The sequence below is a fragment of the Pipistrellus kuhlii genome, unplaced genomic scaffold (assembly GCF_014108245.1).
Source record: "Pipistrellus kuhlii isolate mPipKuh1 unplaced genomic scaffold, mPipKuh1.p scaffold_m20_p_12, whole genome shotgun sequence".
Classification (NCBI taxonomy): Eukaryota; Metazoa; Chordata; class Mammalia; order Chiroptera; family Vespertilionidae; genus Pipistrellus; species Pipistrellus kuhlii.
Genome location: NW_023425427.1, coordinates 5,015,639 through 5,041,862, shown reverse-complemented (window position 1 = coordinate 5,041,862; position 26,224 = coordinate 5,015,639). Strand labels below are relative to the sequence as shown.

General features: G+C 41.7%; 1 protein-coding gene, 1 long non-coding RNA gene and 1 other non-coding gene across 12 annotated transcripts in view; 2 read left to right on the top strand and 1 right to left on the bottom strand.

The window, feature by feature from the left end:
* Positions 1–26,224, bottom strand: part of LOC118716118 — a 63,384-nt gene that overhangs the window by 1,437 nt on the left and 35,723 nt on the right. The window contains exons 3-5 of one of the 3 annotated variants that reach the window (XR_006741214.1): positions 8,374–8,442; positions 5,734–5,832; positions 2,044–2,220 (exon numbers count right to left, since the gene is read on the bottom strand). This is a non-coding gene — a long non-coding RNA (uncharacterized LOC118716118). Of the gene's footprint in view, positions 1–1,717; positions 2,221–5,733; positions 5,833–7,569; positions 8,443–26,224 lie in introns of those variants that run through there. The other 2 variants (XR_006741213.1, XR_004987059.2) reach the window with 2 other exon arrangements.
* The window catches only part of GGTA1 (glycoprotein alpha-galactosyltransferase 1 (inactive)), a 66,648-nt gene that overhangs the window by 32,915 nt on the left and 7,509 nt on the right, over positions 1–26,224 (top strand). For 5 of the 8 annotated variants that reach the window (XM_045579880.1, XM_036432874.2, XM_045579881.1 and 2 more), the window contains 5 exons: positions 1,622–1,710; positions 4,577–4,612; positions 6,962–7,027; positions 7,511–7,597; positions 11,883–12,020. In XM_045579880.1, the coding sequence (XP_045435836.1) occupies positions 1,622–1,710; positions 4,577–4,612; positions 6,962–7,027; positions 7,511–7,597; positions 11,883–12,020 (416 nt within the window). Of the gene's footprint in view, positions 1–1,621; positions 1,711–3,230; positions 3,805–4,576; positions 4,613–6,961; positions 7,028–7,510; positions 7,598–11,882; positions 12,021–26,224 lie in introns of those variants that run through there. The other 3 variants (XM_045579883.1, XM_045579877.1, XM_045579879.1) reach the window with 2 other exon arrangements.
* On the top strand, positions 23,534–23,640 carry LOC118716811. The gene has a single exon (XR_004987269.1). It is a non-coding gene; the product is annotated as a U6 spliceosomal RNA (small nuclear RNA).

Below are 26,224 nucleotides of genomic sequence, written 5' to 3'. Positions count from 1 at the left end.
TTTTGAGCTCTTGCTAAATACCGGGCACTGGGTCCTCCCGGCAGCCTGTTTTATGACCACCAGTAAAAAGAATGAGCATTTTTTTGTACATTTATATGGTTCTGGGCACAATACTAAGTATTTCATGGACATTATCTCTTGCAATCATGGCCATTTTTATCCCCATTTTAGAGACGACGAAACCAATTTAATATGATCTGTTACAAGTCCATAATCCTTTTTCTGAAACCCTAGGGGCTGGAGTGCAGAATTTTTGTGGTGCAGATTATATATCATATATTATGTGAGACCCCTAGTGCAGCAGCACCAAATAATAAAATGCACCAATATTTATGGAAAGAGACGTTTAAACTGTCTCGCTCAGCGGGCTAAGGATTACAAATAGCCTCATGTCATTGAGGGCCATGATGCCAATTGAATTACAAAAAATGTTTTGGTTTTCAGAGCTTTTTGGAGACATGGATAAGGGACTGCCACGTGTTCAGGGTCCCGGTTTCATGTGTATTGGAGCTCGGTCTCCAGTCGCTGCCTCCATGTGTTTGACCATTATCCACACTTCTCTCTCCAAAGTATAATTGACTTCTCTCATTTATAGCACAGGCCACTGGAATAACCTGCCGCCTCACTTTCCCAGGTCTGCCTTGCCTCCACATTCATTCCCCACCCCAGCACTCCCCAGCTCCAGTGGGAGTTAGATCAGTTGATAGCCAGCTTTAGATGCTTTTGTGGGTCCTCAAACCCCTTTCCACACCTTCCCAGGCTCTGTCTGCCCTGTCCACCCCGCCCTTGTTCCAGCTACTAAGGTGAGAGAACTTTCTCATTTAGGTTTTTGCTTTTGTCTTTTATTCAAACACAAGAAGCTTTTTCTCCTGTCATAGTTGCTCTCCAAAATATTCTTATCCCTTCTCATGGCACACTTTTCACCCCTCTCCATTCGTCTTCATTCCTTCAGAAGCTTAGTCACTTCCCCAGTGAGATCTTCCTCAGCCACCCGAATTAAAGTACTTCCCAACCTGCTGTTCCCTACCCAGCACCCTTACCCCCTCAACCACAATTTCATGCAGCAATCAAGAAATACTTATGCACTTACTATGCACCAGTCATTTACTTGCTGTGGATGTGGAGGGGAAAGGCTGCGGGGTGGGGGGCAGGAAGTGCGTGAGCCTACATTGTCAAGGACTGAGCGGTTTCCCCTCTGAGCACAGGGCATGTAGTCAATATATTAAGGGAATCAAAGCCAGGAAATGGATGGTTCCTTGCAGTCACTTGCCGAGAGGTGGGTGATCTGAGTACCGGCAGCTGGCAGCCATGGGAATCACTTCCAGTTACTCCCCCATGTTCCCCATTCATGGTGGGCCTCATGATAGTCCAGGTACTTATCCCTCTGAGCCCCAGAATGGCCTTAGTGTCCTTCCCAGCAGAAGAGCCCTGTCAATTCATCAACCTGGCCTGATTTGCCATTGCAGACCTATGCAATTTAAGGTAGAGCACACTCCTTAGCTCTAGTTAAATATTCATAAACATTTCCTTTTAGAGAGGATATAGGTGGAAGCATTTCTTAAAAACCGTCTTGCTCTGGATTTATTGAGTCTATTTCCCCCCCCTTTTTTTCTTTTCCCAGGAGAAAATAATGAATGTCAAAGGAAAAGTGATTCTGTCGATGCTGGTTGCCTCAACTGTAATTGTTGTGTTTTGGGAATATATCAACAGGTAATTATGAAATACTTTGAAATGATGTAGATGAAAGTGACTCTGATCTGCTAGTGTTAGCCAAGCCACCAAGTTGAATTAAAGGCAGATTTAACTGAAACCATCACGAAGAGATTCCACCCTCCTGGTGTCCCTGAACCTTGGACTGTCTTTATAAGCCTTCGAGCTCCAGGTGCCTTCTGGCTAATTCACTATCTTCCGTCCTGCCATGTTCCCAATGTCTTGATTTTTGTACTTAGGCAGTTCTGGACAGGCTAAGCACAGAAATAGTAAGGTCTTATTAAGCCCAAAATGTACTTTAGAATAATACATATGGCCAGATATAGAAATTACCTTTAAGAAATTTCAGACACAGATTCCATAAGAAATCCACCCTGGTTTTTGCAATCCTGGATATTTGCAGAGTTTAATGGAGCAATTCAAGTTGTTGACTTTTGTTGCAAAATACACTTGAATCATTGGTGATTCATTTGTGCCTGGCTGAAACTTCCTTTCTTTTCTTTTTTAACTCTGGAAAGTAAAGGGAATGAAACATTCCCGAGTGCATTCACCCAAAAACACTGCTTCTGTGCTTCTGGAAACTACAATGCCTCAGAGATTCCAGCTGGAGAGGCTTCTGATAGAAAGAGGGCTCCACAAGCAGCTGCAAAAATGCATGATGCCTTTGACTTCAAAGGCCCTGGTATAGCTCGTCCAAGAGGTCCATAGTACAGCTAGCTCTAGGCAGGGAATGCTGTCCGGGCACTGTTAATATACTCATGGTGAAGTGTTTTAGTAGCCCCCATATTTCACCATGACAGCCTGGATTAACACGTGAATGTCTTCCAATTCTTAAATTCTAAGATGAGCCAACAGGACCATTGTGGCTACCAAAAAAGGAACTGCACCTTGAGGTCCATCAGTAGAAGAATTGCTCCAGAATTGGGGAGTCTTCCCCCTACACCCTGAGGTGCTGCATAATCTAACTGCTTTGGGAGTGTCATTCTGAACAACTCATTGCAAGAAAAACAATATGAGTGTGACCAAGTTAGGAGGCCTACAAACCAGGTCTTTCAAATTGAGGAAACTGGGGGTACTTAGTCCAAAGAAAAGATGAATCAGAGTTAGATGAAGGGACCCTGAGCCTGCTTAGGTACTCCAGGGCTGAGTTTGGAGTGAGGGCTGCCTGGGCTGATTCTGTGCCACCACTTATCCCCTCGGTGACTTTGGGCAATTTACACAGCCACTCTGTTCCTCATTTTCTCTATTTGTAAAAATGGTGGCAGTGCCCTGACTGGTTTGGCTCAATGGATAAACCATCGGCCTTCCGACTGAAGGATCCCAGGTTCGATTCCAGTCAAGGGCATGTACCTTGGTTGCAGGCACATCCTCAGTAGGAGGTGTGCAGGAGGCAGCTGATTGATGTTTCTCTCTCATCGATGTTTCTAACTCTATCCTCCCTTCCTCTCTGTAAAAACTCAATATTATCTATATCTATATCTGTATCTATATCTATCTATCTATCTATCTATCTATATACTTAAAAATGGTGATAGTAACAGTACCTGCTTCATAGGTTTGTTGGGAGGATTAAATAAGATATTGAGTATAAAGCAGGTGGGGCAATATCTGGAACTTAATAAGCACTTAAGAGATGCAAGCTGCAATTTTCATCTTCATCATAATCACCATCACCATCGTCCTCTCCTCCAGAGGCAGACTAGGACAGGGGTTTTGGCAGATGGCAGGAAGCTCTAGCAGTTCCAAGAATCCAACAGAACAAGTAACCTTTGGGGGTCCTGCCTGAGTTAGGATGCTTGTTTAGGTAACCTTCAAGCTGTGAATGCTTGATTGGATGACCATGGTGCTTTGAATTGCAGCCAGAGTTGTGTTTCCATATTTTGAGGGTTCACAAATTAAATTATTGGAGCCAAAGGCACAAATGTGCATATTGGTAATAGCATCCCATAAAGAGGGTAGTCGGGCAGGTTCTGGCTGCTCTTCAGGCCATGTGGCACCCAGACTGTGGCCACATCATTCTTCAATGTGCAGAGTCTACTTGAATACCTGCAAGGGGCTTAAAGGGCAGCAGAACTGGCTGAGTGGTGATTTGAGATGAGCTGAGTGCACTAACCTTAGACAGGTGGGCAGTGATGGGCTAAAAAGGATTTTAAAATAACTGAACAATCAAACGATTAGTAAATAAAGCTGCTGTCAGCAGTGCATCGGAACTAATGTCACCCAGGACAGCGTTTGATTTGATGCTGGATGGAAAAAAAAAAATCTTAGAATTTTAGAGCCAGAGGAAACTTTGATGTGGCCACAGTTACAGTAAAAGAATGATGATGATGATGGCGATCATGCTGATAGCAGCTACCAGTTACTGAGTGTTGGTTTGTGTGTACTAGGAACTGTGCTGTGCACACCCTCCAGCTCTTAGTCCAAGTTTCTAGATGAGGGTGGAGCAGTGTGTCTCTGAAGCTCTGAGCTGGATGTGGCATTAGGCTCTGCAGTCATTTTGTTTTCTGAGGGAAAGTAAACCCTGGGTGAGGGGTGGCTGGGCTGTGGTGTTCCTGAGGAGATGGCAGGAGGAAAGCCATTTGTGAGCCTCTCTCCCTCGATGAAGCCACAATGAAGAGCTGTCTTTTTTATTTACTAAGACTTGAGTCTCCAGAGACTTCCTTACTGGGTAAATACTGACGTGACTGCAGTGCAACTTCCCATTATCCTGAGGTCATTGGTTTTAACTCAGAGGAAGGTGGAAACCTAGGAGTAGCTAAAACCAGGCTCTCAACTCAGCCCGGGGCTTCAGTGATAATGGCTGCAAAATAGCTTTTCTCAGAATTAAAAGTAACATGATATGTTTTTCTTTCCCCTTTGCTTTTAGCCCAGAAGGCTCTTTCTTGTGGATCTATCATTCAAAGTAAGTGCTTTGAATTCTAGAGGTCTTTGGGATGGCCCATGGCCACTGCTGCACCTCCTACAGTCCCTTCTTAACATGGCAGTTGGTGATGGCACTGTGCTCAAAGGTGGAGGGCAGAGGTGGGTCCCCAGAGATCTGGAGAGCATGCCTCTGGCCTCCTAGACATGCCTTTATAGAGCCATGGCTGTATTTTACCCTTGCTTCTTTATCATGAAGGGTTTCTGTAAGTGGTATCCTTCGCAACATTTCTGCCTTCCCAATAAAGAGAGTCAGGGTGGATAATGGTCCCTTCTGCTAAATTTCCTTGGGACAAAGGACCATGAGAAAAGTTTGGAACTCTGATGAACTAGTGCAGTGGTCGGCAAATTCATTAGTCAAAGCCAAATATCAACAGTACAATGATTGAAATTTATTTGAGAGCCAAATTTTTTAAACTTAAACTTCTTCTAACACCATTTCTTCAAAATAGACTCGCCCAGGCTGTGGTATTTTGTGGAAGAGCCACACTCAAGGGGCTAAAGAGCCACAGTTTGCTGACCACTGAACTAGTGGGTGTATTATTATTATTATCATCATCATCATCGTTCCCAGTAAGAACTATGTAAGCCTTCATTTTTCTATCTTTGGCTTGGTTGCCAGGAAGTCCAGAGCAATGTGGTTTGCTTAACTGCTTGTACTTTCCTCAGGCTTCATTTCTGATACAGCTTATCTCATGGCATTAAGTCTGGGTTTTTATGCTTACAAATGCCATGGGATCTTGGCATTTTCCCCGAACCCACTCAGCCAATATTTCAGCAACAAATGAAAATGGAGGTACAACCTTTATTCTTGAGAGTTGCTGGGATGACCAGGGTCATGTGAAAATACGTACTTAAATGACTAAGTAAATGTTTCTCTTTCTGTTCCCTCTTGTTTGTTTTATTCTGCTATTATTTCCCTGGTTATTGTAACTGTAGTTCTTAATCATAAACCATCTTAAATGCTTCCTGAAAGTGGATGAGCTTTCAAACAGGTTTCTTAATATTATCATGTCCAATAACAACACCTGAGCACTCAATTTGTCCAAACAAAAGGCCTACATTGCCTGGTTTCCCATTTCCCCTTCCCCAGAAGGCCCATACCTTGGGGTGACTCACAAGATGAGTGTGGAAACTTCTGCATGTTGTTGGGGAAGGTGGCTTCTGATTACAGGTTTCTGACTTTCAGAGACCCTCAGGTTTCTGCAACACATAAAAAAGATCATATGCCATGATCAGGTGGCATATATTCCCAGATTCAAGGTTGGGACAATAGCTGCCAAACAATAAATGTATACACCACATAAGCAGAGACCCTCAGATTTCCTGAGGCTGTGACTGCTGACTTTGTAGCGACCTGAGTTCTCCTAGTTCAGCGTTTTTCAACCGCTGTTCCGCGGCACACTAGTGTGCCGCGAGATGTTGCCTGGTGTGCCGTAGGTGCAGACAAGACAAGAATTTTATAATTTTTCACTATTTTGTTTACTTAATATTTCATAATAAAGTAATTATAAAATACTTCCTTTGTGTTTATTTGATTCCTATTCAAGAGAATTACTTTATATATAGTCAATATAGGCACAGAGTTAAATTTTTTAACATTTTCTAATGGTGGTGTGCCTCGTGATTTTTTTCATGAAACGTGTGCCTTTGCCCAAAAAAGGTTGAAAAACACTGTCCTAGTTAAAGCAAAAGAGATCATTCTTGGACAGGTGGGCTGGTTTCTTTATTAAGATGACAACCTGTTACATTTATTTTCAACTTAGAAAGCTCTTTTATGTATGCTATTTCATTTAGCTACCTACATGGTAGGTTTATTGTTGTTGTTACTATTATTATTATTGTTATTATTATCCAGGATGGGGCAAAAGTAGATCACAATTATAAACTTACTTTTGCCCCACCCTGTATTAGTATTATTATCTGATTTTCCAGAGGAGAAAAATAGAGATTCAGAAAGGGAAAAATTGCCTATCATAGCCATACAATAGTAAGTGGCAGATCCAAGACTTGCGTTTAAGTATTACTGTCTGTCGTCGTAGTCCCGTTCCTCACCCCCACCCCCGCCCACCCCCATCTTCTCTTTCTCTCCTACCCTGTGGGGCTCCCTGGATGATAGTGAGTGCTGGGCTGTCCCAGGAGGAGAGGTCTGGGCACTGTCAGGCCCGGCCTCTCTCATTCACCTGGAGCAGCTTCACTTCTGTCTGTTTTACCAGCTGACAGTTTTAAAATTTTTGTTTAATCATTTTCTGTCATAAAAAGAATTTGGAAAAACCCCAGTCTAGGACTGCCTCATTTTCTAAAAATGTTTCTCATCTTTTTCATTTCTTAGAAACCCAGAACTTGGTGACAACGGCAGTCAGAAGGGCTGGTGGTTTCCGAACTGGTTTGAAAATGGGTAAGACTATGAGACACTGGTCTTTGTTTCCACCGACTGAACATGTGTAGAGTCCAGATAAATAGTGTCATCACCATGGCTGTCTCAGTCACTCATGTTTCTGACTTATTAAAATCATACAAGGAATCTATTTCATGGTGGGCAATGGAACATTAAAGGTTTTTGTTTTTGTTTTTTAAGTTTGGGGTGAGTGGGGATTGGGCTGAAGTTCAGGTTGTGGAAAAGATTATCATAAGATGTCCTTATGTGGACTATTTGATAAAATTCCCCCACCCCTGAAATCTGAGGGCCGGTGTGTTATTAAACTGCTAACTATGCTGTCTTGGATCATCATAACAAAGGGGTGTACTGCGTCTTTTCACCCAAAATATGTCCTTATGAATAACCGTTTAGTGTTATGAACCTTCTTCAGCCAGTCACTAACTTCCCAACATGGCAGATACCCTCCCTGCCTTACTCACCCTGCTTTCCCTTTGTACATAGGACCCACAATTCCCAAGAGGAAGAAGACATAGAGAGAGAAAAGGAAGACAACGAAGAGCTTCAGCTATCCGACTGGTTCGATCCAGAGTAAGGGTGTCCCCCACGTGCAGTAAATCCATGGGTTAGCGGGAGGTGGCAGGGGGCTGTGTAGGCAACAGTGTCACTGAGCACATCCCTCAGTGGGGAGACAGAATCTTAGACCTTTAATGACAGATAAGATGAGAAACAGAGTCTGGATGTTTTGACTCAATTGCTGGAACAATAACACGGTGACTGGCCAGTGGTAGCAGGTGAATCACAAAATACTCAGCTGTGGTCTTAAAGACGGCAGGTTGTGGAAAGCCACAGGATGGAGAGTCAGAGCAAGAAAATTCTCTCTGAGATTCAGTTAAACTCATCTGTAAAATGGTAACGGTGATGCAAAATGTCAGGGCCACACATGCATTTTTTCAGCATGAAATTTTAGCAAGAAATATTTATCTAACATCTATGATAGGCTAACTGGTGTTTTTCAAACTACCGGTCACTCTCCATTACTGTGTTCAGATAATAGCTTACTAAGCTTTTTTAAAAAAAATTTAAAATAGACAATCAGAGGGCATAAAAATGGGGATTAGGTTTTAAAAAACTTATAAATTTGGGGGTGGAGGGAAAGCACACAAACAATGTGTCCCATCTATTAGCATTGCCCAAGCTCAGCAGACGATATATGGTGGAGATGGAGGATGAGAAGCCATCAGAATACAGGTGCCAGTGGGATCTGCCACCTGTCTCAGACCACCCTCTCATGAGGGTAGCACACTTTTACGGTGACACTTGTACTTGCTGAGCAGGATTTGAGTGGCGGGTCAGGGCTGAATTACTAGGAACAGAGAGGAGGGCCACCAGCTGTCATTCTCTTCAGTCTCCCCCATGCATGGCTCAGCTTCTCTCTAAAGGAATGGTGAGCAGATATTTAAAGAATATTGGTTTGAATTTAAGCCTTCTCAGGCACCAGAGTGCGTTTCTCACATAAATGACTAGATCAACAATGGAATAAACAAATAAATATATTTACTATATAAATGTATTCTTTTCTGTAAATTACCTAAAACATCACAGTATGTTGTGTACACATTTCTACATCAATATCTCTCAGCTTCTGGTGTCTCAAATACAAGACACCAGATCCTTGTATTTTTCCTCCTACTCCCCATTCTCCCTTCTGTCTCCTTGACTGGGGCTTCTCCTTTCCCGCCTTCACAGATTAGAGCTTCTGGAGGTTGAGTCCAGTATCCTCATCTCTTCTTTACACACCACCTTCCATGTGCTCTCATCCATTCTCAGGGCATTAGAGGACACCTGTATGAGACTGATACCCATGTATATCTTTAGCCCAAAGGTTTCCTCTGAGCACTGACTGTCTAACTGTCTGCGTGCTGTCTCTGCATGTCTCATGTGATTCCACCAAACACTTGTTCCCATTTCCCATCTCAAGCCAGGGTCTAGGACAGCTCTCTGATTCAGCCTCCTCCTCCACCCATCCTACAGTCTAAATCATTAATGTGTTTCTGTTAATTCTTTCTCTAAAATTCTTCCCACATCATCTTATCTGCATTTCACAGCCCCCACCCTTGTCCCTGTTGCCATAGGCTCTTTGCTGGGTCTCTTCAGCAGCTGCTGCTTAGAAGGCATTCACTAAGTAATGTGTACATTCCACATCTTTGTTGACCTGCACAGTTAATGGAATTTTAACACCACTTGGGTAGATACTACAATGTTCCCACAAATGAGTGCATACAATGAAAAAGCTACCAATCTCACGAGTGTTAGGTTTTGGTTCTGGAGCCCTTTTAACTTGTGGTACGCCTTTGGCCTGTACTGGTTAACTCGGTGGATACTCTGCTTGGAAAGTTTTGGGAGCAGCCCCTAGTCTTTCCCAGCAGCACTTCCCCTCCTTTTAGAACCCCATCTTTGTGACCTTGAACATCTTTGGCAGTTGAGAGTGGCAAAGGCTAGCTCTTGCACATGAGTCTTGATGACTAAGACACCTTGATAAAGAGGTTCATTCAGGAAACTGATCTTATCCTGTCTCCCATCTCCTCCCCACCACTCCCTGCGAGTCATCTGGCTTCTTTTCTTAGTCAGGGGAGCTGACATATTGGACTTGCCAGTGGAATTTAATAGTTAACAGATGGGAAATAGAACATTTTTAATTAAACATTAATTTTTAATAGTGCTATTTTTTTTTTCCTGCTCAAAGGAACTTTCCCAGCCAAGTAACCAAACTGAGCACTGGTTTTCTGACTCAGTCTTTCTAAAAGTTGTGACCTGAGTGGTCATGTAGTTGAAGTGTGTGTAGGAGGCTAGCCACCTGTCAGGACTGAGATTCACAAGGGAGAGTAGGGGGTAGGAAGTTCTCATTTCTCTGATCCCCGTGCTCAGCACTGGGCCTGGTAAAGGAGAAGGAACTTCCAAAATGTATACCAGGAGATTGAGTGCCCTGGTCTGGCCCTTCCTATAAATTAAATGGCTCAAGACCAAGTTCCTTTCTCCTATCCTGCCTCATTTATTTGTAAAATGGAGATGATGACAGCATCTATTTTATAATCCATGGTAAGGATTAAATGAGGCAGTGAAAGTCAAGTACTTAGGCCCTGTGTACCGTAAGTATTCACTACACCAGTTCCCTTCCTTTCCTCCTCTTTTCCTTTTTAAGAAATTATTATTACCTGCCTAGCAGATGTCCAGCTCCTACACAACTGCATGACTTAGGCTGGGTCAGAACTGTCAAAAGGTCCTTGACAAGCTAAAACAGAACTGCAGTGAGGTGACAATAAGTTCAGAAATGTTGGTTATGGCAGTGGGGTATGTGTGTGTGTTTTTTGAAATTCTGTCATTTAACAAAGCTGGGGCTTTTGTGTGACTAAAGCACTACAAAAGCTTCTAAAAACAAAAGGGGGAAAAGATAATTTCTAAGTCTGCAGTGATAAAACTACTGAAGTAGCTAAATTGAGAGTAAGTAATGGCAGACCCAGGTTTTAGCCCCAGCTTCATCAGCATAGCAAATAAATGTCCACATAAGAAGTGATATAGGGTGGTGGCTCAGAGCACAGACTCCAGATTTAGCCTATCTGGGTTCAAATTCCAGCTTTGCCCCTTACTAGCTATGTGACCTCAAGCAAGTTATTTAACCTCTCTGTGTACAGTTTCCTCTTTGATAAAATGAGAATCAAAATAGCATCCACCTCTGAAGGGTGAAACTCTTAGCACATTACCTGGTCCCACAGGAAGTGCTCAGTGTGTGTTAGTTACCATCATCGGTGGCACAAGTTAACAAATCTTCCTGAGCCTTGATTTTCTTACCTGTACAATGGACATACTACATGGCATAGCAAGGAAATGTCCACATAAGAAGTGATATAGGGTGGTGGCTCAGAGCACAGACTTTGCCTCCAACACTGACCTTCTTCCTGCAATGGATGAAGTACAAGCAAATGCCTAGCAGGATCAGGCCTGTGTATGCTGGAATTTACATAGAAATGTCTGTTTCAGTCTCTGCTTCCCAAGGGGGAAATGCTGCTACTTCCTGAGCAAAAGAGGGTCAGAGCTGAGTCTCCACCACCCGCTCCGGGCTGAGTACCAGCCTTGTGCTGGGCCTCAGCTGCTCCTGAGCCTTTCTGCCTTTACCTTCAGCTTGTTGTAGCTCTGACGTTGCTTCCTGTGTTTGTATTGGCTTTGCCAAGTTCCTTTCAAGTATTCTGAGTGCAGACAGCATGCTTTTCCCCTCCTCTCTGTGCTCCTAGTCAGGAGGCCCATGTCTGAGCTGGGTGCTCCAGCCTGGGCTATAGGGGCCTCTGCTGGGTCTGTTCTTTTCGGGCGGGACACACACACACACACACACACACACACACACACACACACACACTCTCCTTATTTGTGAAATAAATGGTAACACCAGAACCCCCAAGTCTGGGGCTCTTTTGGGCCTCTAACAAGGTTCCTACTCAGAAATCCTTTTATTTCTGAAATGTGAAAGGCACATTGAAATGGTTTCTCTCTTTCAGCTCATTGCCCCTTTCTCATCACCCTATATCAAGGATCAGGTCTTTCTTAGGCTCAGATGGTACCTGCAGGCATAATAACTTAGGAAAGGGCTGAGGAGATAGGAAAGAGGATATGAGATGAGCAGGGAAGATTCCCATAACAACCTCCAGGGGCACCTGGGCCTCCCATCCCACACCTGGAAGAGGCTGCCCCTGAAATGTCCTATGATGCAGCCAGGATTCAGGGACAATGACTGCAAATCCCAGCTGAGCCCAAGTTTTCTGCAGTCTCTGCCCCACCTCAGGAAAGCTGTCCCCACTCACAGGACTCTGTGTTTTGTCACCAGGAAACGGCCAAAGGTGGTGACAGTGACTAGTTGGAAGGCACCTATAGTGTGGGAAGGCACTTACAACAGAGCCATCTTAGAAAATTACTATGGCAAACAGAAGATTACTGTGGGATTGACGGTTTTTGCTATTGGAAGGTAGGTATCTCCATTAAACTTGACATTGACTTCTTGTTCCAACTGTCAAAATGCTTGTGATGGTCTCCCTGGGTCTACAGAGGCTTTTCATGACTTGTTTGAATGCTCAGATGGGAGGATGTTATAATGGGACCATTTCAGTCTCATTTCTGTTGAGACCCCCCAAAAATGAGGACAAAACCATAGTCGGTGAGTGGACTCTTTCCAACTTCAAAGTGAGGTTTCAGGATATAGGTAAAAATGTCTGCTATACAAACTGAGCCCAGAGTGTACAGCTCACCCACAGTCACCTTCGCCCCGATCTCCATGGCTTTCTCTGGACATTCCAAAAATGCCAGCGGTTAGTGCATCGTTCTTTCTTTCCATGCTCTCAAGACCTAGGACCAAGGACGAAAGCTCTTAGAGCAGGTCCTCAGTGATCTAAGTGTGGTGGTTTTCCACGTAGGAGCTGGCTGACCACTCTTCCTTGGGTTCCTCCTGGAGGACTTAGGCCCACAGAGATTTGGCTGGCCAGAACTTCCTCTTGTAAAAGTTGGATAGGTTCCTCTTTCAGCTTCCTTTTCCTTGTTTAGAATGTTTCTCCCCAAATTTTAATCATTCTTGAAATTGGTAGCTCGTAATATTAGTTTTAAAATACAATGCATTTCACTCTTTTGGAGATTTTTCAAATAAACAAAACAAAAAAAGAAGCAAATGTTCAATTTTCCTATTTCTTTCCCAACCTCATCTCCTGGCTTTCTCATCAATACCTTTTCTGAAAGCCATGTGGAAAGCTGACCCCTTTGCCCAGTACAAAGAGTTGAAGGTCCAGGTTGATATGAGCTCAAGCTCTGCCCACCATAGCACCTAAAGGAGAGCTCTGTAGACCTGATAGTCCTCCTAAGTCCTCCAACCCAGGGGTCAGAAGCCATGACCGGCTATAGTTTTGACATTTTTACTAGAAGAATCAGTATTGTTGAGTTGGGAGCCAATATTCACCCAGCTCACCTAATCCTTTGGCAATAGAAGGGACAAGCCAGCCATGCTGCAGGTTGATTTGATCCTGGTGTTTCCAAAGAGAACAGAACTGCCCCACATGACTTCAACCAACAGTTATGTCAGTGAGAGAAACATCTAAACCTATAAAGAATTTTAAAAAATATATATTTTATTGATTTTTTACAGAGAGGAAGGGAGAGAGATAGAGAGCTAGAAAAGTCGATGAGAGAGAAACATCGGCCAGCTGCCTCCTGCACACCCCCTGCTGGGGATATGCCACAACCAACGTACATGCCCCTGACCGGAATCAAACCTGGGAACCTTCAGTCCGCAGGCCGACACTCTACCACTGAGCCAAACCAGTTTCGGCTAAACCTATAAGGAATTTTTATAGGATTTTATTTGACCCAAATTGATAACAGTTGTCGGGAAGTAAGACCTCAAATGTTTGAGAGAATGACAGTTTTGCAGTTTCTTTTATGCATTTGAAATTAAGGAGGAAACATAAGAAATATTACATGAGTGCCGAAACCTGTTTGGCTCAGTGGTAGAGCATCGGTCTGCGGACTGAAAGGTCCCGGGTTTGATTCCGGTCAAGGGCATGTACCTTGGATGCGGGCACATCCCCGGTGCGGGGTGTGCAGGAGGCAGCTGGTCGATGTTTCTCTCTCATCGACGTTTCTAGCTCTCTTCTCTCTCCCTTCCTCTCTGTAAAATATCAATAAAATATATTTTAAAAGAAAATAAATATTACATGAGGGTGGAAGAAAGCATGGTGTATGGGATAGTTAAGATTATGTGCTCTCTTGAGGGTGGGACTCTTATTTCAAAGGTATGTTAACCTAGAAGCACAGAAACAATGGACAGAGCTTGCTTAAAGTTAAAAATAAACCTTTTACTAAAGAAGTTATATGCCTGGGGCGTGACTACCCACCATGATCTATCCAATTAGGAATTTATGATCTGATAAACTGGTTTACATTCTGTATAGCCCCCCTTTTTGTCCACAGTTGCAACTGCGGAACCAAAGGGTAAATAACATGTCCAGTGAAAGCCCTGTGCTCTCTGCTCTGAGGCAGGAGAGGACTATATTCATCGGCAGTAAATCTTCACAAGAGTGTATTTGGACTTTTAGGAGGTGTGATGTTTGGTTTATTTTCAAATAACAATGCAATCTCAGTGCTCCAATCTCTAAACAGTGTTAGACTACACAATGGCTCACGTCCTCCCCACAGGATTATTTCCCAGCTTCAGGGCACTACAAATTTTTCTTAAAGGTACAAAACACCAAAGAATTTCCTAGCCATCAGCCACAGAGCCATGTCGAAGTCCTTCTTTATACTGCTCAGATTCATGTTCTCCATTTAAGGACTCAGTACTGTAAATGCTTAGGTTTTTAGCGGCCTCCATTATAAATACACTTTAATTGGGTAGTAAAGAAAGGGATCCAAGCAGCAACCAATAATTATTATTACCAGTTATTATTACTCACAAGACATCATGGTTGGCCAGTACTGTGATTATCCCATTAAATTCAGTCCACATCCACTGAGCATAAGTCTGGGGTTTGCATGAGTTGGGTCAAGCCATCTTTCTACTCCTCCCTCTTGTCTCTGATCCACATGGCTTTACAAGGGAGTATGTAGCTGGGTTACAGAAGATATCAACATGGTATTTTTTGAATGAACAGACAAACATCTAAAATACTACTACACACCTATTTGAATGGCCAAAATCCAAAACACAGAACACCAAATGCTGGGAAGTAACAGGAACTTATTGCTTGTGGTACTACTCCTTTGGAAGACAGTTTGGCAGATTCTTCACAAAACTAAGCATACTTTTACCATGCAATCCAGCAATTGTGTTCCTTGGTATTTACACAAAGGAATTGAAAACATGTCCACGTAAAAGCCTGCAGGCAAATGTTTATAGCAACTTTATTCATAGTTACCAAAAGTGGGAAGCAGCCACAATATCCTTCAGTTGAATGGATAAACTATGGTACATCCAGATGGGAATATTATCTGTATTAGTGACACAGAGGAACCTAAGTGTATATACTAAGTGAAAGAAACCTATCTGAAAAGGCTACATATTGTATGATTCCATACTGTACGACATTCTGGAAAAGGTAAAACTATGGAGATAGTAAAAAGGTCAGTAGTTGCCAGAGCTGGGTTGAGGGAATGAATGAATAGGTAGAACACAAGATTTGGGGGACAATGAAAATTCTGTATAATACATAATGGTAAATTCATGCCCTTATAGATTTGTCCAGACCCATGGGATGCATACCAAGAGTGAACCTTAATGTAAACTATGGACTTGGGGTGATAATGATGTGTCAGTGTATGTACACTGACTACAACACATATTCCATCCTGGTGCTGAATGTTGTAAGTGGAGAAGAATATGGGAGAGAGAAGGGACAAGGGGAGTATAAGGAAACTCTGTGCTTTAAAAAAAAATTTTTTTTGAAAACATTTTTTAATTGATTTCAGAGAGGAAGGGAGAGAGAGAGAGAAATGTCAATGATGAGAAACATTGATCAGCTGCCTCTTGTATGCCCCCTATTGGGGATTGAGCCCACAATATGGGCAAGTGCCCTGACTGGGAACTGAACTGTGACCTCGTGATTCATAGGTCTATTTTCAACCACTGAGCCATACTGGCTGGGCAGGAACTCTATGCTTTTGGTTCAATTTTTCTGTGAACCTAAAAATGTTGTAAAAAATAAAGACTTTTTTAAAAAGAAAAAAAATAGTTTAAATAAGGCTAACTCAGAGGTTGTTTGCTTTGATATTTGGATGGGACTTATTATGGTGGTATCTGGACAATGGATTGGAGTTTTGGGTGATCAGTGGGAGGCTTACAGAGTGAATATGTAATATGGGAAGATATCCATGTCCCTTTACTCATTCTCTAGGTTCCAGAGTGGCAATGTTCAGCTTAATGCATCCCCATAGGACCCAAGGGTCACATGGTGCATCTGGTAGGGTAGTAGCAACATTGGGATATAGGTTGGAGTTTTTGAGGAAGGCTAATGGAGTTTTTGATGTTAGTTAAAGGGTGTAAACTTCTAGTTTTAACATGAGTAAGTTCTAGGGATCTAATGTACAGCCTGGTGATTACAGTTAACAATACTATATTATGTAGATTTAAAAGTTGCTAAAAAAGTAGGTCTTAAATATTCTTACCACAAAAGAGAAATGGTAATTATGTGACATGATGGAGGTATTTTTTAACTAAGGTGGTAATTATTTTGCAATATTTTAAGTGTATCAAATCAACACTTTGTATACCTTAAACTTATTTTACATAGTGCTACCAATAAAGCTTGGAAGAAAAAAAGAACTCACATCCCCTTTGCCTACCCAAATTCTAAACCAAAACAAAGGGCTAAGGCAGATGGTAGTAAATATCATCTTCATTACAGTTGAGGCTGGCATTGGAGAATGTGGCTTATATCTTGTAGGCTCCAGGCCACCTAACACTGAACCACAGAAGTAGAAAGACTCGGGCAACCAGGCAACTATAGCACTAGAAACTCCAGGCCTCTGTACATCAGAATGGTGTCTGTACCACTAAACATCCTGTAAGGCCCAAAGCATACATACTATCTCCAACACATACAGTTTCCAAGAATGAGAGGAGAGGAGGGGCAGGGCCATTCGTGGCCAGTCGCCTTTCCAAAATTGGAAGCCAGTAAGTCCCTCCACTTCCCCAAGGCAGAGTGACTGAACAGTGGAGAGCAGTGAGGAATGTTATAGTAACAGATTTCTCTCCACATGAAAATGTACATCTATGATAGGAAAAAAATAGTTATCTCTCGACTTCAAAATACAAACAAAATTATTAGAAAGTACATGGTCTCCTACAAAGTCCCAGAGGTTACATTGATCCCTTTCTTCTTTCTTTCAGATACATTGAGCATTACTTGGAGGAGTTCTTAACATCTGCTAATAAATACTTCATGGTTGGCCACAAAGTCATATTTTACATCATGATGGATGATGTCTCCAGGTTGCCTTTGATAGAGCTGGGTCCTTTGCGTTCCTTCAAAGTGTTTGAGGTCAAGCCTGAGAAGAGGTGGCAGGACATCAGCATGATGCGCATGAAGACCATTGGGGAGCACATTATGAACCACATCCAATACGAAGTCGATTTCCTCTTCTGCATGGATGTGGACCAGGTCTTCCAAGATAACTTTGGTGTGGAGACCCTTGGCCAGTCAGTGGCTCAGCTACAAGCCTGGTGGTACAAAGCAGATCCTCTTGAGTTTACTTATGAGAGGAGGAAGGAGTCTGCAGCATATATTCCGTACGGCGAGGGGGATTTTTATTATCATGCAGCCATTTTTGGAGGCACACCCATTCAGGTCCTAAACATCACCCAAGAGTGTTTCAATGGAATCCTCCAGGACAAGAAAAATGACATAGAGGCTGAGTGGCATGATGAAAGCCACCTAAACAAGTATTTCCTTCTCAACAAGCCCACTAAAATTTTATCTCCAGAATATTGCTGGGATTATCAGATAGGCTTGCCTGCAGATATTAAGTCTGTCAAGGTATCTTGGCAGACAAAAGAATATAATTTGGTTAGAACTAATATCTGACTTTAAATTGTGCCAGTCGGTTTCTGAATTTGAGAGAGTATTCTGGCTATTTCTTCGGAAAAGTAACACTTAATTTTAACTTGAAAAAATACTAACAAAACACAAACCCAGCAAGTACTACTATTCATAACTTTGAGCCTTGTAATATGGGAGCATGAACCTCTGGTAATCAGATGTAAATTCCCAATGATTTCTTATCCTGGGTTTGGGGAAAATATATCAGATTAACTTAAAAAAAAATTTGTCACAGGCCATAAAAAAGCCAGAAACACTCTACATATGTCAGATAATGTACTGGAGAAAAGGGTGCTGAGTCTAAGGAAACATCGGTTGCTTTACAGCAGAACTTGCAGTGAGGACACCTTCTACCTGACAATCCTCAAATGGTTTCAGTAGCAGATCACTTCAGGCCATTTTGGAGTATGTGTGTCTTTTTCTCAGGATGTTGTTTGGCTTCTGTGAAAAAGCCTTGTTGAGACTCCTGGTAGTTATCATGGTGGTAAATGTTTGGAGTCACAGGGAATCTGAAGGAAGTGGAAACAAAGCCTCAAAGTGAGTTTCCCATGAAATATTATAGAAGAGAGTGGAAAGATCATGGTTGGGCCATGGCACTTGAGAGGTCACAGGAGATGGATTGGCACTTAAATATATCATGGATCCAGTTGCTAAATGGGAAAGGGATAATGTGGATGGTCTCCAGCCTCCTTTATCTCATGACAACCAGAGCAGAGGGGACTTGAATGAAAAAATACTTATTTGTTTTGCCCAAGTCACATTCAGTCTGCCAGATTCTGCAACTGTGTCTTCAGATCCTTGTCCAGGAAAAGTGGATGGTGTCAGAGAAGACAGAAGTCTAAAATGGACTGAAGAGGCTTTCAAGGAACTTTCCAGCCTGAGGTTTCATGACAATCATCATCAGAAAGTCCAACTGCCATTTGCTTTAACCCTCAGCTTATTGTGCCCAGTTTGGAGGGCTGACATCAGGAATGGATTGGAGGAAAAGCCCTCCCTCCAAATAACCTAATTTTCTGCTGCCTCATCTGCACTACTGAGGTATAACAACCAGGCGCATTTAATCGTTAATTGATTTGATATCAAATGCAGATGGGATGGCAATGGGAAATCCAGTCCTCATAACTGAACAGCTTAACATTCAATTCCCTTCTCTAAGAGAAGTTATAAAATCCTACCTATTATTTAAAGTTAAGCAATTCAATGTAAAGGAAGTTAGAAGGCAACATTTACATATTTATATTTTGCTTGTGTTCTAGTTAAAGTCATGTTTCCTTTTTTAAGTGATTTATTTGAAGAATCATTGTGCTGGCTTGATGTTCAGCATACTGGGCTTCTCTGATAAATTGAAACCTACATTTTCTCTATTGTTGCACTGTGCCTTCTACTCTTCACTTCTTGCCACAAAATAATCACAATGCAGCAAAACAAAACAAAACCAACAAAAATCCCCAAGAAGAAGTGGACTTTAGAGGTGATTACACATTCATTAGGACTCTTAATTCTCTCTAACTCAAGTTTTCTGAAATACATTCTAGAGTAGGGAAAGTTACTGGTTTAAGTCTTAAACCAAAGACATTATCTGTCCTAAAAGATGAAATGGATGATGTTTATGAGAATCTCGATTTTTTTATTCATTTAAATTTTAATCCCAAATTCAAGATTTCATGAATAGTTGTTCTTAAACATAAAAAAATAAAATTCCTGATTTATAATTGAATAAATTATTTTCTCAGAATATTCTTGTCATGGATTGTGCATTTTCTCTCAAAGATGTTCACAATTGTTGATTCTAGAGTTTTAAATTTTTAGATTCCAAAAAATCTTCATGTCCTTTTAAAAATGTGTCTACTATTCCAAAGATAGAACATAGTTGAGATTTGCAAATTTTAAAAACAAATGCTCATGCCCTAGCTGATATGGCCAAGTGGTTAGAGTTTTGGCCCACACCAAAGGGTCGAGGATTCTATTCCTGGTCAACCCAGTGAACCATATCTGGCTTGCAGGTTCTATCCCCAGTAGGGGTGCATGTGGGAGGCAGCCAATTGATGTCTCTCACATACATGTTTCTCCTCTTCCCTCCTTTCCACGCTCTAAAAATCATTGGAAAGAATATCTTTGGACACCAAGGAAGCATCATCAGAAGCTCTCAATTCCTTTAGTAGGCATTAAAGAACTTAGTCGACCAAAAACTCTTCAAAAGTAGAATGTAAGTCTAGACTTACATATAGCCAAGTTTGAGAAGCAATCAACAAAAGCTGAGCAAACAAGGGCACAGGAAAGTTAAGGGCTAAAGGAGTATGGAGGAGGGAAGGGTGTCTGGTGAAGTGCAAATAGACTTGAGGAGATGACTTTGAATTGAGCTTTGAAAGAGAGAGGGGATCATTGTGAGAGTAGAGATAGGATGAGACTTCAGAGCAGCAGACGTAAACTTTTACAGAGATCCACACAAATGGTGCGAAAAGTAGCAAAGACCAGGAGAGCACTTTGACTGGATGAGGGCTCCACATTCGCTCAACATGTGTGATCCTTTCTCCTCCCAGCAATGCTTGGTCTCCTTTACGGAGTCTGTGTGATTTCTATGGAAACAGATGTCATTGTTGGAGCAAGAGATTCAGACTAAACCAATAGCACCTTTCATTCCTTTGGTGGCAATGATTGATTTTGGGGTGGGCAGGTGACCTACACTAGCCCAATTAATGTGAATCTCAGGTCTTAGGAAATAAGGAAGTATGTAACATTGGGAGCTGCTAACACCTCTGGTGACCACAAGGGAGATCAGCTTTAGGATGAAACTGACAACAGGATTGGAAGAGCAGAGAAAATGGAAGGGAATCCAGTCCTTGGTGACAATCCTAAGCCACTGGCTCCTGTGGGCTTTTTGAACGTGTGTGCCAATAAAGTACCGTTATCGTTTAAGTCCGTTAGAATTGAGCTTTCCCTTATAACTGAAAATATCCCCCACTAAACCCTTCTAGAATAATTAGTTCCGATAGGCAGGCCTATAGTATGTCTTTGCATCAGCTCCAGAACTTGTTCCATCACCTATCTCAGAGGCACTGCTTAACAAATAGCTGTAAGATGAATGAATGAATGAATCATTACATCCACTCCCATCATGCCTCAAAGAAGTGCTTTTCAATTAAAAAAAAATTTTTTTTTCATTTTGAACTCAGATTTTTTTATATCTGGCACCTGGAAATTTTCCTCCTGTAGTTCACAGTACAGGAATGCAGGAGGGGCAGCTTGAGCTTTAGGCTCTAACCTGGTGTATAACCTACTGAGTTCAGTGCTGCTTAAGGTCAGTAGTGCATGAGACAAATTTGCTCCATCAATATAGAGCAGTGGTTCTCAATCAGGATGGTTTTGCAGCATTACCATCACCACCTCCACTCACCAACCCTCACCCTGACCTCAGGAGACTTGGCAATGAGTGAAAATATTGTTTGTCACAACTTGTGGAGAGAGGGGTTACTACTCATATGCATTAGGTAAAGGCCAGGGATGCTGCTAAACATCCTAAAATGCACACCACAACAAAGTAGTGTCTCGCTCAAAATGTGATAAGGTTGAAGAACCCTAATGTAAAATCCCCTTGAACTTCATTAAGAAACAAATATGGGAAAGCCAATATACATAATGCTCACCTGTCTGTACCCTGGAATTAGTCTTTGATGAGTGTCAAAAGCTTCCAACTCATTTCTTAGTCCTATAACATACACAGCTAAGACAAAAGAATAGTGGACACTGTAGGACAAGAATTTCCGAAGATAACACTGTTATTCTAAGCAACTGCAGTGATTAAAAACATGTTTTCTGCCCTAACCGGTTTGGGTTCAGTGGATAGAGCATCGGCCTGCAGACGGAAAAGTCCCAGGTTTGATTCTGGTCAAGGGCATGTACCTTGGTTGTGGGTACATCCCCAGTAGGAAGTGTTCAGGAGGCAGCTGATCTATGTTTCTCTCTCATAAATGTTTCTAACTCTCTATCCTTCTCCCTTCCTCTCTGTAAAAAATCAATAAAATATATTAATTATGTATATGTATATGTATATGTATATTTTCTGGACCTGGTTGAAGACTGGCCCTTTGTAGAAATAGCTATAGATTTTACATATAAATAAAAATAGCTATAAATATTTAAAGTATGGGGCTTTGGAAAATCAGCCAAAGTTAGAACACACTTTCAATGAATTGACTGTAATTGTTCAGAATAAAAGGTGGTTATGCTAGCTAGGTGTTTTAGTTAAAGACATTTTCGTTGCAAGGAACCAACATCCCCTGAGCTGTCTAAACCCAAAAGTGAATATTGAGAGGCTACGTAGAGTTCCACTGAATGCAAGGCAGAATTGACAACCAGGCATTCCTGCTGTGAGAGCCTGTTGTACATAATACTTCCCAACTTTCTGTTTAGTGCTTTCACTGTGGTAGCTTGGTATTAGCTTTGGTGGGAGTACCGTGTCTCTCCGAAAATAAGACATCCTCCAAAAATAAGACCTAGCGCATGGAAAGATAAGACATCTCCTGAAAATAAGACCTAGCGCAACTTTGGGAGAAAAAATTAATATAAGACACTGTCTTATTTTCGGGGAAACAGGGTATTTATACCATGGGAATCAGCAAACATTAGAAATCAGGTCTCTTTTTCCTTTTCATCTTTATCTTTTAGGAGTTGGTTGTGTAAAATTTTAGTTGTTTACATCACTATACCCAGCCCATGAAGTGCCAGTGAAGTTCAAAGGCTTCAACAGCAGAAAAGAATGAACTTCTCCTAGAGGTCTGACAATATGGCCCAGCTCCAACTATTTCCGGACTCAGAGTTTCTTCCTTCAAAACTCTACATTTCTGGAAAAGAAAACCCAAATGGCACAGCAGCTACTCCTGCTCCCAGCAGCTGTGCCATGGGGTAGGTAGGTTTATTGGAGGGTGGATTATACTATGGAGCGGTTTCTCAGGCAAGGACCTATTATTATGAGCTGAGTTAGATGGCTCTAAAACTGTCTACATTTCTATTTAGAGCTGGTTGGCTATCAATAATTTCTCCTCACACAGGTAAAATATGTCCTGCTACCATAATCCAAAAATATTATGTGCTACTCCAGCACAGTCCCCTCTCTGAATAGCAGACCTTAGAATTCACAGATAATGCCAGAGGGTCAGGCTTCTCAGAGTCTACTATCTCCACATAACTGTTTCTCCTTTGGTTCCTTAACCCATCTAACTATTTTGCAATCCATAAAATAAATAATTCAGCACACACCCAAACACTAAAAAGTCAAGACAAGAAAGGAAAGGGGAAATTTTTTAGTTACTCTAGAAGAAAATGGTTATCTGCTCAAGGGGTATTTCCTTACTCTAGAGTTCAGTGGGCCCCTGCTGTAAGTTCTCAATCAAGGCCAGCCACAGTCTACATCCATAATCACAGTCTACTTCAAACCCTTTGAACTATGTAAGATATAATTGGTCATAAGAAATCTAGTGGCAGGGCAACTTGCCAGCAACCTAGACCAGCAGTGGAGCTTTCAGTTGTCCAGGTTCCCACTGGAAGCTCATTGCTTTTACAGTTATCAGTCAAATGGGAAACAGCTGGATACCCTCATGTGTGGGACACTGCCTCCAAAATCCAAAGTACCCCAAAAGAGTTATGCCTCTCTCATATTTGCAGCAGGCATAAAGTACTGGTTCTCAAATTTGGCTGCATTCTGGAATTACCAGGAGAGTTAATATTGATGCCTGGTTCTGACCCTAGAGAGTCTGACTCAATTGGTATGGGGTGTATACTGGAACTTTAAAAGCCTTCCCAGGTAGGCCTTGGCTTGGTAGCTCAGTTGGTTAGAGCATCATACTGATACATCAAAGTTTGGGATTTGAACCCAGGTCAGTGCTCATACAAGAATCAACCAATGGTGCTCGCTTCGGCAGCACATATACTAAAATTGGAACGATACAGAGAAGATTAGCATGGCCCCTGCGCATGGATGACACGTAAATTCGTGAAGCGTTCCATATTTTAAAAAATAAAATAAATCAACCAATGAATGCATAATGCAACAGGTCGATCTCTCTCTCTCTCTCTCTCTCTCTCTCCCCCCCTCTCTCTCTCTCTCTCTTAAAATCAGTAAGTTTAAGATAACCTTTTTAAAAATATATTTTTAATGGATTTCAGAGAGGAAGGGACAGGGAGAGAGAGACAGAAAAATCAATGATGAGAGAGAATCATTGATTGGCTGCCTCCTACACACCCCACACTGGGGATCAAGACCACAACCCTATATACCCTGACAGGGAATAAAACTGTGACCTCTTGGTGTATAGGTCAATGCTCAACCACTGAACCATGCCAGCCTGGCTAAAAAAATCAATAAATTTAAAAAGTAAAAAAACCTTTGTGGGGGGAAAAACACACACCTTTCCAGGATAAGAGGATTCTGGGAATATGGTAGAATAGGAAGCATCAGGAATCTGTCTCCTCAGCTAGACAATAATTGCACTGGCAAAAATCTGTCTGATGTAACTATTTTGGAACTCAAGAGTCTATAGAAACTTGTATGGTAAACTAAAGTTAATTTCAACTCTTCACACAGTAGCAGCGACTCATTCTCCACTTCCAGCCATCTAGTAGGAAATTGTGCATGTGTTCCTGGAATAGTTTGCATGCAGTTTATGCAAGCTAGGGTGGGCATAAATGACCCTGTCCTCTAAATATTAGGAACCTGTGCTCTGATTGCTGATTGTTGCTTCTCATCATGAAAGTACAGACTGTCAGGCAGCCATTGTTGTTACACTTTCTCCCGTTGTTGCAATCCCTTTATCCTCCAGTTGAGGAGACTTCCAGTGGGTTAAAAAGGCCAATGCCTCTTTGTCCTCTCTTCATCCCCCCACCCCTTTGGAGGCCTATATTAAAGAACAGAACATTCAAAAACAACTATATATGTGGGGAAAATTAGAAAATGACTATGCATACCCAGAGAAAGGCTCTGAAAAGACCTTAAGTTACACTTAAGCTGATCCTTGGCACAAAGACAGCTTACAACCAAAAAAGCAAAAATAAATGAATGAAAACGAACAAAAAACAGCTAACGCCAGGGGAAGGGTGATAATCTTATTTACAGAGTTATCACAATATTAGATTCAAATGTAGAAGTTCAATAAAAAAAATCACAAGGCATACAAAGAAACAGCAAAATATGACCCATTCAAAGAAAAAACAACAACAACAACAGAAACTGTTCTTAGAGATGACCCTGACAAAGTCTTTAAAACAACTGTCAAAGATGCTCAAACTATAGGATGATTTGAAAAAATAAAGTCAAGAAAACACTGTATAAATGAAATGGAATTATCAATAAAGAGTGAGAAAATAAATAAAAAAATCATTCCAGAGGTGAAAATTATAATAATTGCAATGAAAATTTACTAGGGGGGTTTAAAAGCAAATTTGAGTAGGCAGAAGAAAGAATCAGTGAAGTTGAAGATTGGACAATGGAGATTATCAAGTCTGAGGAATAGAAAAAAAGATAGGAGAAAAGTGAATAGTGCCTAAGACACCTATTGGATATCATTAAGTGACTCAAAGGGGCACAAGAAGAGTTATTGGTGCTTTTTACATATATGTGTGCATGTGTAACAAACCCAATAAAGTGTACAAACTTTTATTTTATGTAAATTATACTTCATGTCAGTTTAAAATCTATATATATAAAAGGCTAATATGCCAAGTGTCCAACCATCTGACCAGTTGCTATGACATGCACTGCCCATCAGGGGGCAGACATTCAATGCAGGAGCTACTGTGACACATACTGGCCATTTACAGAGAAACAGCACCATGAACCTGGCACCAACAAAGTCCCCCAAGTGGGACACAGGCCCTGCCACCACCTCGGAGCAACACTCTACCAAATTGCAATTGACGCTGTCAAGACCCCCATGGCACAAAATGTGGCCCACAGCCTAACCCAGCCAGGAAATGGTGGCTGTAGACACCAGGTAATAACGTCACATAGCAATACCCAGCTTCCTCTCCCTAGTGACTAGCCTCCTTGGAGTTTCTTCAGCCTAGGAACACACTTGCTTTACAACATTGTGGAAACATTTTACACTTTAACCAAATGTCTTTAAAGTCTTTTCCTGTCCCTCATCTCATTTGATCCTCACAGAAGTCCTGGAGTAAGTAGATAGGAGACTCAGTGGAATCCTATTTTCTTTACATTAGCCAGAAAATGGAGATTTAGAAAGCTTAGAAACTTGACCCAAATGAAAAGTAAGAAATGGTGGACCTTGAAAATGATTTCAGGTTTTCTCACTGAGTAGAATATAGTCAAACACTATTGCAATTAAATATTTTACCCTTTGTTCTCCCTGCATGATCTACAATAATAATCTGCTTCGTGTTGATATTTACTGCTATGTTGCTGACAATTATCTGAAAGAGAAGTTGGAGTGCTTCACTGGGCTGGAGAAAGTTTAGCTAAATCAGAAAGCAGGTTTAATTAAGCAAGTTTATCTATCTATCTATCTATCTATCTATATATATATATATAAAGCTCTTGCTGGCGCCAATCGCACGTGTGTGTTTCCATCTGTCATTGTTGTTT